Source organism: Thalassophryne amazonica, chromosome 8 (assembly GCF_902500255.1).
Source record: "Thalassophryne amazonica chromosome 8, fThaAma1.1, whole genome shotgun sequence".
In the NCBI taxonomy this organism is placed as follows: Eukaryota; Metazoa; Chordata; class Actinopteri; order Batrachoidiformes; family Batrachoididae; genus Thalassophryne; species Thalassophryne amazonica.
The window spans coordinates 111,809,685-111,825,456 of record NC_047110.1 but is presented as its reverse complement, the minus strand read 5'-3'; the positions used below and the strand labels follow the sequence as shown (position 1 = coordinate 111,825,456).

Here is a 15,772-nt window from a genome sequence, read left to right as displayed (position 1 = left end):
TCCGAAGTAGGAACACAATAGCAGCTCCTGTTAACCACTTATCTGGTTGGAGTGAGAGGCGAGGACGTCGATTCTCTCACTGACCGCCAACCCATAAGTCACAGTTCAGATACAGCAGAGAATATTACCTAAGCGGTAGATGATATCTCGGCAGCAAGGTGGAGTTGCTGCCCGGCTTTATGGTGATGTGGTGATGATGAATGCAGCTGGTGCTGTTGATGAGTGACAGCTGTCACTCCGGTTGCTCCGGCGCCCTCGTGCCTGAAGCCCGCACTTCAGGAGGCGGCCTCTGGTGGTGGGCCAGCGTACCTCCTCTTCAGCGGCCCACTCACAGTTTTCATCTTCAAGAAGCTTTTTTGTTTTTATTTTTTGTTTGTTGTTTTCTTTTTTGTTTGTTTTTTTGCAGGTGCCACTCATACTCCGAAAAATACTGTACTTTATGAATAAAACGTCAGAGTTCATAGAATGAAGACAAACAAGCAGCTCTAGTGGCAAGTTTTGGAGCAAGCATTTGATGCACACCATCACCACAAGTTTTAAGAGAGGACCAGGAACTCCAGAGGGTCTGACTTTTGTAGAATCCGATGTAGACAGAAAAATTCTTTGATAATAGTTCTGCTAACAGTCGATGTTAAACATTTACAACCTACTAAACACTGACAAGCGAATATTTAAATGTTCCCACCAAAGAAAATGGACTTCTTATTTAGTCTTCAAGACATTCTGCTACTCATCGAAGTGGCTTCTTCAGTTTTTGGAGATGAATGGCGAATTGTCTGGAAGATGCATCAGGATGTGAGCTTCCCTCCTCAACGTAAACTGATGGTCTGTGAAAACACCTCCTGAGATCATCAGGAGCGAGGAAAACCTGCACCATGTTGGACCTCTTCAGCACTGCTCCTGGTGGGGTCACCTGCCCTCTGCCTGCTTTTCGTCTGTACCTTCTGGCAGATGATTAGTCAAGTCTGGTGTTTCAGAGCTCTTGATTGTCTTAGAACACCTGACACAGTCCACTGGCAGTGTGGGGTCAGGATAACTGGAAACCCTGAAGATCTGTAACATCCAGGAACAGGATTGGTGACTCCTGCTGTACATGGATGACTGAGAACCTTCAGTGACACATTAACTAGAAACACCAGCTCTGTTTTGAAGATGTCGGATCTTTGGAAAATGTGTGTTGAAGCTTTTGAGCAGATATCTAGAAGTTTACTCTACAGCAAGTGGACACTCTTCTCGGTCTTCAAGACCTGTGGGGTGAGGACCTTTTACTGACAGGTTCCCCAGCTGGAGTTAGAAACTGATGGGGAATGTTTTGATTGTAGGTGTTACTTATTTCACAGACTTGTGTAATTGGTTCAAACATTAATCCGTCTAGTTTCTCTCCAGCTACAGCGAAGTCTCACCACTTTAGATTCTTTAGCACAAATTAAGGAAAAATTTAAGAGTTTTGCCATCGCAAGTATTTCAGTGTCTCACTGTATGTGAGTAAATTGTCTCCTGCCCCCCCCCCCCCAATTTAAATCTGAACAACAAAGGTCCATGTAGCATATCATGAGGAAATTAATGAAAATCTGAATAATAAAAAATTGTAATACTAATAATAATAATAAAAGCCTGTCTTGTGACAGTGGTGATTTAGGGTCATGGGAGGTGGCTGACATTCAAGACTTTGAGATTAAAGTTAGAATTTTATGAGAAAAAACATCAGGTCATCTCTGAGATTAGGATGGAAAATTTATGAAAGAGGAAAAAAACTCAGTATTTAAGAAAAAAAAAACAATTATTCGCTGAGATTATTACTTTTGATATTTATTATTCTGAGATTATTTTCATTATGTTAATTTTGACTTTAATATTGTTTTCTGGGGGGGGGGGGGGGGGGGGGGTCAGTGTTCCTGCAAATTTGACCTTATTTACCTGCAGTGGCCTTAATACAGAGTTGTTCAAGAAAGCGGTGAAAACAACAAAAAAGTCTGGATTAAAAAAGTACACTATATATATAGTGGGAGGGGTCGCTCATATATATATATATATATATATAATATTATATAGACACACCCGTGTGTGTGTATATATATATACATATATATATATATATATATATATATATATAGTGTTACTCCTTTTTAGTAAAAATTCATATCAGGGATCAAAATGAGTAAACGTGACCCGCAGGTTAGGATTCTAAAAGTGACCCAGAGGTTAGAATTCTGTTCAGCACAGCCGGCTCTGCTGCTTGATCTGGAACTGCTCCAGAGTCGACTGCCTCTGTCACCGGGTTCCTGAAGTTCAGCTGGTCATCTTCACATAATCGTGCAGACGGACAAACAAACACGCGGTGATGAACCCTAACCTCAAACCAATGAACAAACAAATAAAAGGAAGAGGATGTCAGGGTTTACGGAGTCCGTTTGCAGCCGCGAGATTCCGTACAAAATCACTGAGCAGCAGCATGTGAAGTGTTGGTGTTAAAGACAACCTTAATTTAGTCTTCATCCAGACGTGTGTGGTCACAAACAATAAGCGGGAGCAGCTGAGAGGATTAAATAGGGGCAGGAAAATCTGGTGGAGTCAGCGGAGGGAGGACAGCTGGGCTCCTCCTCCTCCTCCTTTGCTTATCAGCTCCACAGACTGTGGATCAGGAGCACGGAAAGTAAAACCGTGACGGCAGAGATGGGCGAGAGAGGACGAGGAAGACAACAGGAGACGAGGACAAAAAAGTAAAAAAAAAAAAAGAACTCAGAGCTTCCAGCCGTGTGTGGATTTGGACCCAGCAGTGACCATGTACAGCGGTTATGGAGGTACGACCCAAACGCTAACTCGGAGTCACGCTCGCCAGACTGAAGAGCTTCACAGATAAGACGGGAAGTCAGGTCTCCGCTCCGTTTGTTTGCCTGTAAACAGGAAGTGAACGAGCCAAAGACTTTATGATAATCTGCAGAAGAAGAAAACATCATGATAGTTTGGTGTTGATTGGTCCTTTTTACACAGAGAGTGTAAGTCGGGTTCGGGTTTGAATGAGGATTCCGACTCATTTCTAACTTTAAAAGAAGCACATTTTGTCGTTTTCTCCAAAAACAATTGGATTTTAACATGACCTGTCAATCGTCTTTTTCCTAAAACAGTCAAGTGGAGTGACGGTGAAATATTAGAACCCCAGACTGTTTGATCTCAGGATCTGGATTGGCTGTTTCGTAGAACACAGGGAACATGTTTAGGGCATCCTCTGAATTCCTGATCTGTATTTTATCCCATTTACCGGCTGATGTTGAGACCGTGTTCATAAACTACAACATAATTTTTCCTGAACTCAAACATCTGTTGAGTTATAACAGAAAGAATGAGTGTGAACGGCTCTGACTTCCCGGCAGGAAGTTACTCCCTCCTGTGTTTCCTTCTCCTCAAGACAGCGAGGAATAGACCTCGGAGTATTGTCCTGAAACTGGGATTTCAAACTCAAAAATACTCTGTACAATTTTCAACACCACAGAGATATATTTTTTTTTACTTTGAGCTCTTGGTGAAATTCGATTGTACCTGCATTAATGGAAATATCCAGCAGGTGGAGATGCTGCTCCACTTCAAGAACCTTATGTACAGGCTGCTGTTGTGGATAAAGATTAAGCCAGATTTATGCTACTCCGTATCCACAACTCTGTAGCCACACAGAGCCCTCTGCATCATTGCAAACCCCCTCCGAGCTCCTCTCCACAGCCTGACATGCACCTCCCAAAAATTGTAACTACTGCAGGGCTGTGATTAGTTCAATAACTACATCATTTCTGGAATGTCACTTTTCCGGTTTCACAATCGGCAGCTTTCAGGGCCAGATGTCATGGGATAGTGGGCCAGTTTTCATGATAAACGTCGTGCCCCCTACTGTTCTGGTGAATTGCATTGCATCACCCACCAATGCATCAACCCCAACAGAGAACTTTGAAAGGTTCTTAACTTCATCCATTTATGGAGTACTAGAAGCAGTCTTTAGTTGTAATTTTTATTTTAAAAAAATACAAACAATAAGATTGTCAACGCTAAATTGTTGTAGTGCTAAACAAAAATACAGTAAAATATATATATGTGTGTGTGTGTGTGTGTGTGTGTGTGTGTGGTGTGTGTGTGTGTGGTGTGTGTGTGTGTGTGTGTGTGTGTGTGTGTGTATTTGACTCTAGCAAAGTACTGGTTCTTCACTTGCTTTGGACTTGGGAATGTTGCATCACGGCTGGTTTTGTCTGACTCTAGTAAGGTGCAGCAAACCATCTGCTCGAGACCTGGTAGTCACAGCTTCGACCCCAAACGACACTTAAATGAGACACAGTGCAATCTTAACATATATTTTTATTACCAACATAGGAGGCAAAGACGCCGCTGTTAGCATGGATACTGTTGCAAATCAATGTCTTATCTGATACAAATTTTTTAGCATTGAATAGAATCAGAGTTTTATTTACCTATTTATTGACAACACTACAACCCCTGGCAAAAATTATGGAATCACCGGCCTCGGAGGATGTTCATTCAGCTGTTTAATTTTGTAGAAAAAAAGCAGATCACAGACATGACACAAAACTAAAGTCATTTCAAATGGCAACTTTCTGGCTTTAAGAAACACTGTAAGAAATCAGGAAAAATAATTGTGGCAGTCAGTAACGGTTACTTTTTTAGACCAAGCAGAGGGAAAAAAAAATATGGAGTCACTCAATTCTGAGGAAAAAATTATGGAATCACCCTGTAAATTTTCATCCCCCAAACTAACACCTGCATCAAATCAGATCTGCTCATTAGTCTGCATCTAAAAAGGAGTGATCACACCTTGGAGAGCTGTTGTACCAAGTGGACTGACATGAATCATGTCATGTCATGTTGTATGGCCTTGCCTTGCAATATGGAGCGCCTTGGGGCAACTGTTTGTTGTGATTTGGCGCTATATAAGAAAAAAGTTGATTGATTGATTGATCATGGCTCCAACATGAGAGATGTCAATTGAAACAAAGGAGAGGATTATCAAACTCTTACAAGAGGGTAAATCATCACGCAATGTTGCAAAAGATGTTGGTTGTTCACAGTCAGCTGTGTCTAAACTCTGGACCAAATACAAACAACATGGGAAAGTTGTTAAAGGCAAACATACTGGTAGACCAAGGAAGACATCAAAGTGTCAAGACAGAAAACTTAAAGTAATATGTCTCAAACATCGAAAATGCACAACAAAACAAATGAACGAATGGGAGGAAACTGGAGTCAACGTCTGTGTGTACGTAAGAACTGTAAGAAACAACCTAAACGAAATGGGATTTACATACAGAAAAGCTAAACGAAAGCCATCATTAACACCTAAACAGAAAAAAACAAGGTTACAATGGGCTAAGGAAAAGCAATCATGGACTGTGGATGACTGGATGAAAGTCATATTCAGTGATGAATCTCAGATCTGCATTGGGCAAGGTGATGATGCTGGAACTTTTGTTTAGTGCCGTTCTAATGAGAATTATAAAGATGACTGCCTGAAGAGAACATGTAAATTTTCACAGTCATTGATGATATGGGGCTGCATGTCAGGTAAAGGCACTGGGGAGATGGCTGTCATTATATCATCAATAAATGCACAAGTTTACGTTGATATTTTGGACACTTTTCTTATCCCAACAATTGAAAGGATGTTTGGGGATGATGAAATCACTTTTCAAGATGATAATGCATCTTGCCATAGAGCAAAAACTGTGAAAACATTCCTTGCAAAAAGACACATAGGGTCAATGTCATGGCCTGCAAATAGTCCGGATCTTAATCCAATTGAAAATCTTTGGTGGAAGTTGAAGAAAATGGTCCATGACAAGGCTCCAAACCTGCAAAGCTGATCTGGCAACAGCAATCAGAGAAAGTTGGAGCCAGATTGATGAAGAGTACTGTTTGTCACTCATTAAGTCCATGCCTCAGAGACTGCAAGCTGTTATAAAAGCCAGAGGTGGTGCAACAAAATACTAGTGATGTGTTGGAGCATTCTTTTGTTTTTCATGATTCCATAATTTTTTCCTCAGAATTGAGTGAGTCCATATTTTTTTCCCTCTGCTTGGTCTAAAAAAGTAACCGTTACTGACTGCCACAATTTTTTTTCCTGATTTCTTATAGTGTTTCTTAAAGCCAGAAAGTTGCCATTTGAAATGACTTTAGTTTTGTGTCATGTCTGTGATCTGCTTTTTTTCTACAAAATTAAACAACTGAATGAACATCCTCAGAGGCCGGTGATTCCATAGTTTTTGCCAGGGGTTGTAGATGGGAGTCACATCAGAGAATAAGATATTTAAAAGTTTGCATTTAGAAAATAATTATACTGTTACGGTTCTGACCTGAAAATCAGGCTTGGACCCCAAAGCAGGGAGACTGAATGAAAAGACAATAGGATTTATTGGACCAGGAAGGTATCACAGAACTAATGCTGCACAAATAGTACAGATTTGGAGGTTGGCAGAGTGGAAACCTGGCCTGCATTGTGGTGGAATCAGGTGGTCGCAGCCCACGTAAAACTGGTGTACAGGTGGCAGTCCTAGATGAGGAGCTGAGTGGTCCGTGGTCCAGGTGGTCCTCTGTGAAGCTGATGGAGGATGAGGTCACTGTGAAGGAGGAGAACACTATGAGAAGGTTGCTACAATCAGTCAGACCAAAACTAACAGATGGCTAGAAAAGTGTAGTATGCCAAACAGCGAGTCAAAAAACACTGCAGCGGAACGCAGACAGAAAGGCTCTATGTGGAAATAGAGAGGAGGCCAGGTACCAGCTTGTGAACATTGAGTCTCTAGCGCCGATGAGCTGAAGAACCAGGGCTTATATGGAGGCATGTTGATTGCAAGCAGGTGTGCTCATCAGCTCCACAAGGGATGCCACCTGGGAAAAAAAAGAGAGGGCAGGAACCACAGGACGACACACAACATATACAGACTTAAAAGTGAGGAAAATGATTTATCTGGTCCCGTTTTAGAATGCTGAAAACAAAGGGTTAAAATTTTTGCAGGTTTTTCCCCTTTTAGCAGATCTGTCATTGTTCTTCCAGCTAGGGATGGGAATTGAGAACTGGTTCCAGTTGGGAACTGGTTATAGATTTATCAGTGCATCAGAGTTGGATGGTGTGCCGCCATGTTTTTCAATCAGGTGTGTTTTGCAAAAACATGCCTGTCATGATGTAAGGCGTGATGTCACAATGTCAGACTCTACATAGAGCAACAAGGAAATGGCTGAATTGACGCTGAAGACCTGTGGAGGCTCACGTTTTTCCAAACAGAAAACTGGTCAGGATTCGATAAATGAACTGCTCCAATTTCACTGATGTCAATAAAATAGAATCAATTCTCATCCCTAGTTCCAGGTCTGATGGAGCCTTGTTACAAAGTCTTGAATTAATCAGTTACCATATTTTCTTGAGTATAAGTTGCTTTTTTTTTTTTACCTGCAACTTACACTCAGGTGTGACCAAAAAATCATGAATTTGCTCTTCATAATAATTATAGTAACTATTTATATCAAACATTCACAGGAAGCAAAGCACTAACTCAGTAATAAAAGAATAAATGCAAATAATAAAAAGGACACAACAACAAAGCACAAAAATCCCAAATTAATGAGCTGATGATACAGAAAAACAGGTGCAACTTATATTCTGGAAAATCTGGGAATATGTTTTTGGGTGTTGGGAGGCGGGGTTCACCTGAGACTGACCGCCAGACTATCACAGGACACTACAGTTTATTTGCTCAGCTGAATTTGCTGTTGCACATCGTTAGAGGACCAACATGAAGACAGAGGACTGGAAGGAGAGGAACAGTCGTAGCCAATAAGCCAGTAGCGAGCAGCATTTCTGGTATTTATATTTGTTTACATTTTGCAAATTGTTTTTTACTTTCACTTTTGATACTGTGTGTGCTTCTTACCCTGTGTGCTGCTATACAGTGCTGCTAGAACCTCAGTTTCCCTGAGGGAGCGTTCCCAAGGGATTTAATAAAATAAAAATCTAATATAGCATCACGTATGCTGCCATCTATGTCAGGTTTCCATTTATTTCTGTTTTTATGTCAGGAATGTCACTTTTTTGGTCTGTAATTCTGTCTGTCTGGTTTCTGCACTTGGACATGATTGACATACTCTGGGGATGTTGTGCAGACATGCTGGTGATACCTTCGGTGTGAGGGCTCGGTTTATGGCAGATTTTCTATGAAGAAACATTGAGGTCGTGACTGAATGGAGACTGGAGAATCTCCTGGCTGGATCATCAGTGGAGATGATAGGAAACGGGACTTCAGTCTAAGTTAGGTCACGCCTATAATGAAAATGAAGGGTCCAAGTAATAAAGTGTGCCTTAGAAACCATCATCCTCCATGACATTGTGAAGAATAAGTCAGAAACTCGAACCAGCAGAGAATTGTTCCTGATGGAAAGTGGATTAGAACATCTTCTACTTTGTCGTGATGACACCTGCAGAGATGTCTGGTGAATTATAACTGATGGCTGGGTGGTGGCTCTCAGATGTTCTCCTCCTTAGCAGAAAACATCCATGAAGATTAGTAAAAGATTTACAGTTGCATGTAAAACAAGGATGGCAAGCAGGTTTTTTTCTATGTGCTTTTAATAAAAAGGCTTCCACATTCACTTTGATCTCATGACGGTGAGAAAGTCATTTCACAACTGAAGAAACTACACCCATCTGTTTGCTGTCTCTGCAGTTGTCTCACTCCATGAAAAATTTTGCTAAAAGTTGTGAAATATTTCATTGTATTTGGCGGTTAATGAAAGGCATCAGATGGTTGATGCATTCCCGCGTTCTACGCATCACAATACAGGGTTCTAGCTAGCGCAAACTTGCATTACGGCCCGTTATGCTATAATTTTGGACCGTTACGATTTTCAGTACACCGTCTGTAATCAACCATTTCAGCAGCGCGACTCCAGTTTGAAAGCGTGAATCGAAGCATTGCTTCGATTCAATGGCTCGTGGCTCTTTGACTCGCTGCTCTTCAGAAGCGGTAAGTCCGCTTCTTAACCCCTCTGAAAGCCATTAAAATATCATGAGTCACTTTTGTGTGGATTAAAGTCACTAACTGAGACTCTGGTCTTGTTGCAGTCGAGAAACGAGAATCGTCCTCCGTTCCGTTGGCACAGCTTCAAACGCTACGCGACTCTGTGCTGAGACAGAGTCCGCTCGGAATTAATAACATCAAAACGAATCGCCGCTTTAAATAAAATGACACCTCTTACAAACGTTGCAATACAGACAATAAACTACAATCGACTAAAACATTGTTTCCTCCCAAAATGAGACGTCTTGCATTCTGGATAAACCTGACCTGCAGAGCAGCTGCAAGAGCTCAGCTCATAGGTATGGAAAGACATTCATGCCAATAATAATGTCTGAAAGGAAATGCTTTTGACAAAAACTAACAGATTTTATTTCTGTTTATGTCCAGAGATTAAGGATCCACCATGTAGAGTTTATTTTGTCCAGAGTTTGAGGATCCAGTAACCAATTCCATATTTATTTACTTTAAGACTCAATAAAATGTTGTTCAATTTCAACTTAATCAGCTTATAAAGAGCCAAATTACAACAAAAGCCGTCTCAAGGTGCCTCACACAGAACAATTCAACATAAAAAATTAAAATAAATAAATACAAATAAAACTAGGACTGCAAACAGTCATATACGGGCCCTCGTTCCAATGCGAGCGCCTACCCAGGGCAGTGCGTCCCCTTGTGACCAGATGTGGGCATGTGCGTACAGGGGCAACCATTCATCACACAGTTAAAATTTCAAGCAAATCACACAATGCATGAAGGAGTTATGACATATTAATTGTTCATCCACTAGGGGGCACTCAGTGTACCAACAGGGGCCAGGTGTGTTCAGGGACCAAACGTCATCACAAGTGTGAAGTTTCAAGTCAATCAGGCAAAGCATGAAGGAGTTATCATGAATTGATGTTCCATTTCGATAACTTTTGATCATTATCGTGTCTGGATGCTCAGAAAGAAATCTGAAGTGCATTGGCCAAAATCCCTAGGAGGAGTTCGTTCAAATACAACATGTGGAAATCACGCCAAAATGACAAGAAAATTCAAAATGGCCGACTTCCTGTTTGGAGTATACCCATTGTGCCAGAGACGTTTTTGTATGTCTATGCAAGTCACACGGGTACTAATTTTCATCTCCCTACTCCAAAAAACCCCTATGGGGAGGGGTTTTTGAAAGATTCAAGGGGGCGCTATTGAGGCATTTTGCCCTTCCCATGGGCGACGCCCCTATAAATTGTAAGAGGTTGTCATGCTTGATGTGTGTATCGATTTTCATGATGATATGACAAAATTAAAGATGTCAAAAGGAAGAACGAAATTTCATGGCGAAAGGTCAATATTCGGCACGCCGCCACACGGGTGCCATTTGTCGTAACTTCACAGCATTCATCGCCTACGTTCACCAACTTGTTCTGCATGTTTTAGAAGTGGGATGAAGTTGATTGGGTTAACTGTGACATCAGGACCTGTTAAAGTAAAAATAGGACATTTCGAGTTACCAACGGGGGGCGCTATGGCGGAGGTGGGAAGTTAATATATGCCGACATTCAGGGCGGAGCCCTCATCATATCCAGCAAGTTTGAAGGATCTATGATTAAGTATGTGGGTGTGACAGCCGTTCGAAGTGAAACGGCGCCCTCCGAAAAGCTCGCCAAAGTTTGACAAACCCTAGCAGCCACGCTTTTTGACCTAATTACATTGTTTTGATAACTTTTGAGCACCATTGTGTCCTGCTGATGTTGACCAAATTTGAAGACGATTGGATGAAATCCCTAGGAGGAGTTCGTTCAAATGTAAGTAGTGGAAATGAGCAAAAACAGCAAAAATTACCTCAAACTTAAAATCAAAATGTCCGACTTCCTGTTGACATTTCACCAAGACGGTAACAGATTTTTTTGTGTGTCCTAGCATGGTAAATATGTGTACCGAATTTCATGAGGCTACGCCGAAAAAACCGCAATGCGGAGGGGGTTTTGAACATTTCTAGGGGGCGCTGTTTCGCTGCGGCAATGTGCGCGACCCCAAAATATCGAATTTCGGATCCAGCCGGATGACTTTGCAAAGTTTGAGTTTTTGAGCATGGGAAAGGCCGAAATTTTGATTTCAAAAGTGAGAATAATAATAATAATCAGTGGTGGGCACACTTCCGATAATCCGATAATTATCGAAGATAATGTTTTCATTATCGGATTATGTTTTTAGATAACTATAAAAACCATTATCGGACGAATTATCTTCCAATGAATTGTCGTCCGATAACTTTTAGACCGATAATGTAGTAAACCAAGCTCAACAGCAGCAAACATTCATAAAATTTAGGGTCAGTTAAGACCTACCTATTGAAAGTTTTGTTAAGAGACGTGTAGTTCTTCTACTCTCTGCAAACAGAAGTGAGCTAGTTTCAGGAGAAACCGCTCTACCCTCTGCTGACAAAGAAGAACTGGTTATTTAAAAAAAAAACACAATTTTCTTTAACACCATACTGATATGCTGGCAATATCACCCAAGTCATCCAGAGGCATACATTTTATACTTATGGTTCAAATTTTAACAAAACTAATTTTGGACAAGTTATTTACATCATATATATGTTTTAGTTTTAAAGTAATGTACTAATTTTTAAGATTTTGTGAGCACATGCTGTGCCCACAGTGCATTATGGGTAGGATGATGTAATCTCAGTATGTTACGACAGGACAAATGCATTTCAGACACTCTGATCAGGCTCCACGGACAACAGCATTAAACTCTAGTGCCTAAAACTCTCTTGAATGTATTCTCTGGGTTTATAGACGTTATTGTATTTGCGTTTGTTAAATTCCACGCATTTTAAATGTAGCAGACGCCAGACACTGATTATCTGGAATATTGTTTTGGCAAGTTTTTCAATCAATCAATCAATTTTATTTATATAGCGCCAAATCACAACATTGTAAGGCAAGGCCATACAATAATTACGGAAAAACCCTAACAGTCAAAATGACCCCCTGTGAGCAAGCACTTGGCAACAGTGGGAAGGAAAAACTCCCTTTTAACAGGAAGAAACCTCCAGCAGAACCAGGCTCAGGGAGGGGCAGTCTTCTGCTGGGACTGGTTGGGGCTGAGGAGAGAACCAGGAAAAAGACATGCTGTGGAGGGGAGCAGAGATCAATCACTAATGATTAAATGCAGAGTGGTGCATTTGAATTAACTGAAGCCTTTTCAGGAACTTTTAGGACAACCTGATAATAATGAATTACAATAGTCCAGCCTAGAGGAAATAAATGCATGAATTAGTTTTCAGCATCACTCTGAGACAAGACCTTTCTAATTTAGAGATATTGCGCAAATGCAAAAAAGCAGTCCTACATATTTGTTTAATATGCGCATTGAATGACATATCCTGATAAAAAATGACTCCAAGGATTTCTCCCAGTATTACTAGAGGTCAGGGTAATACCATCCAGAGTAAGGATCTGGTTAGACACATGTTCTAAGATTTGTGGGGCCAAGAACAATAACTTAAGTTTATCTGAGTTTAAAAGCAGGAAATTAGAGGTCATCCATGTCTTTATGTCTGTAAGACATTCCTGCAGTTTAGCTAATTGGAGTGTGTCCTCTGGCTTCATGGATAGATAAAGCTGAGTATCATCTGCGTAACAATGAAAATTTAAGCAATGCTGTCTAATAATACTGCCTAAGGGAAGCATGTATAAAGTGAATAAAATTGGTCCTAGCACAGAACCTTGTGGAACTTCATAATTAACCTTAGTCTGTGAAGAAGATTCCCCATTTACATGAACAAATTGTAATCTATTAGATAAATATGATTCAAACCACCGCAGCGCAGTGCCTTTAATACCTATGGCATGCTCTAATCTCTGTAATAAAATTTTATGGTCAACAGTATCAAAAGCAGCACTGAGGTCTAACAGAACAAGCACAGAGATGAGTCCACTGTCTGAGGCCATAAGAAGATCATTTGTAACCTTTGGGATGGTTATGAGTAATTTTTTCTCTAATAGTTAAAATTTTATTAGCAAAGAAAGTCATGAAGTCATTACTAGTTAAAGTTAAAGGAATACTCGGCTCAATAGAGCTCTGACTCTTTGTCAGCCTGGCTACAGTGCTGAAAAGAAACCTGGGGTTGTTCTTATTTTCTTCAATTAGTGATGAGTAGTAAGATGTCCTAGCTTTACGGAGGGCTTTTTTATGGAGCAACAGACTCTTTTTCCAGGCTAAGTGAAGATCTTCTAAATTAGTGAGACGCCATTTCCTCTCCAACTTACGGGTTATCTGCTTTAAGCTGCGAGTTTGTGAGTTGTACCACGGAGTCAGGCACTTCTGATTTAAAGCTCTCTTTTTCAGAGGAGCTACAGCATCCAAAGTTGTCTTCAATGAGGATGTAAAACTATTGACGAGATACTCTATTTCACTTACAGAGTTTAGGTAGCTACTCTGCACTGTGTTGGTATATGGCATTAGAGAACATAAAGAAGGAATCATATCCTTAAACCTAGTTACAGTGCTTTCTGAAAGACTTCTAGTGTAATGAAACTTATTCCCCACTGCTGGGTAGTCCATCAGAGTAAATGTAAATGTTATTAAGAAATGATCAGACAGAAGGGAGTTTTCAGGGAATACTGTTAAGTCTTCAATTTCCATACCATAAGTCAGAACAAGATCTAAGATATGATTAAAGTGGTGGGTGGACTCATTTACATTTTGAGCAAAGCCAATTGAGTCTAATAATAGATTAAATGCAGTGTTGAGGCTGTCATTCTCAGCATCTGTGTGGAAGTTAAAATCGCCCACTATAATTATCTTATCTGAGCTAAGCACTAAGTCAGACAAAAGGTCTGAAAATTCACAGAGAAACTCACAGTAACGACCAGGTGGACGATAGATAATAACAAATAAAACTGGTTTTTGGGACTTCCAATTTGGATGGACAAGACTAAGAGTCAAGCTTTCAAATGAATTAAAGCTCTGTCTGGGTTTTTGATTAATTAATAAGCTGGAATGGAAGATTGCTGCTAATCCTCCGCCTTGGCCCGTGCTACGAGCATTCTGGCAGTTAGTGTGACTCGGGGGTGTTGACTCATTTAAACTAACATATTCATCCTGCTGTAACCAGGTTTCTGTAGGCAGAATAAATCAATATGTTGATCAATTCTTATATCATTTACTAACAGGGACTTAGAAGAGAGAGACCTAATGTTTAATAGACCACATTTAACTGTTTTAGTCTGTGGTGCAGTTGAAGGTGCTATAATTATTTTTTTCTTTTTGAATTTTATGCTTAAATAGATTTTTGCTGGTTATTGGTGGTCTGGGAGCAGGCACCGTCTCTACAGGAATGGGGTAATGAGGGGATGGCAGGGGGAGAGAAGCTGCAGAGAGGTGTGTAAGACTATAACTCTGCTTCCTGGTCCCAACCCTGGATAGTCACGGTTTGGAGGATTTAAGAAAATTGGCCAGATTTCTAGAAATGAGAGCTGCTCCATCCAAAGTGGGATGGATGCCGTCTCTCCTAACAGACCAGGGTTTCCCCCAGAAGCGTTGCCAATTATCTATGAAGCCCACCTCATTTTTTGGACACCACTCAGACAGCCAGCAATTCAAGGAGAACATGCGGCTAAACATGTCACTCCCGGTCCGATTGGGGAGGGGCCCAGAGAAAACTACAGAGTCCAACATTGTTTTTGCAAAGTTACACACCGATTCAATGTTAATTTTAGTGACCTCTGATTGGCGTAACCGGGTGTCATTACTGCTGACGTGAATTACAATCTTACCAAATTTACGCTTAGCCTTAGCCAGCAGTTTCAAATTTCCTTCAGTGTCGCCTGCTCTGGCCCCCGGAAGACAATTGACTATGGTTGCTGGTGTCGCTAACTTCACATTTCTCGCCAATAACCAGAGTTTGATCCTTGGCGGGTGTGTCGTCGAGTGGGGAAAAGCGGTTAGAAATGTGAACGGGTTGGCGGTGTACACGGGGCTTCTGTTTAGGGCTACGCTTCCTCCTCACAGTCACCCAGTCGGCCTGGTTTCCCGGCTGTTCGGGATCTGCCAGAGGGAAACTAATGGCGGCTAAGCTACCTTGGTCCGCACCGACTACAGGGGCCTGGCTAGCTGTAGAATTTCCAAGGTGCGGAGCCGAGTCTCCAATTCGCCCAGCCTGGCCTCCAAAGCTACGAATAAGCTACACTTATTACAAGTACCATTACTGCTAAAGGAGGCCGGGGAATAACTAAACATTTCACACCCAGAGCAGAAAAGTGCGGGAGAGACAGGAGAAGCCGCCATGCTAAATCAGCTAAGAGGAGCAGCAGAGGCTTTCAGACCTCTGCTGCCATCTACTGGCCAGTAGTGTTCATGGCAGCATTCGCCCTAAGTACTAAGCGTCTGGTTGTCAAATCCACTTTTTGGCTTTGCAAATGGCTTTTTTTTTTTTTTTTTTTTTTTTTTTACAAATTAAGTTTAAAAACAAAACAACAACAGCAAAAAACATTACAAGACAGCTCTGCTGTGTTTTCACATGGACAGTGCGAGAGGTTGGACGCTTGTAGCTCTGCAGCAGGAGGATAAGCTCACGACGGCCAACCAGAATAATATCAAACAGGTTTGATTTTCATTCGACCATACGATCGGCGATCAGGAGGTGGTGTTGAACGCAGCTTGTTACTCCATGAACGCTACACGATGCAGGACACGCGATTAACCTGAAACTTGGT

General features: G+C 41.2%; 1 protein-coding gene across 2 annotated transcripts in view; it reads left to right on the top strand.

Moving 5' to 3' along the window:
- Positions 1-15,772, top strand: part of ripor1 (RHO family interacting cell polarization regulator 1) — a 107,439-nt gene that overhangs the window by 17,254 nt on the left and 74,413 nt on the right. Inside the window, exon 1 of one of the 2 annotated variants that reach the window (XM_034177278.1) lies at positions 2,554-2,801. The exons of the other annotated variant lie outside the window; for it this stretch is intronic. Within the exon in view, the coding sequence (XP_034033169.1) occupies positions 2,783-2,801 (19 nt within the window). The 5' untranslated portion in view covers positions 2,554-2,782. Of the gene's footprint in view, positions 1-2,553; positions 2,802-15,772 lie in introns of those variants that run through there. 2 annotated transcript variants of the gene reach the window in all.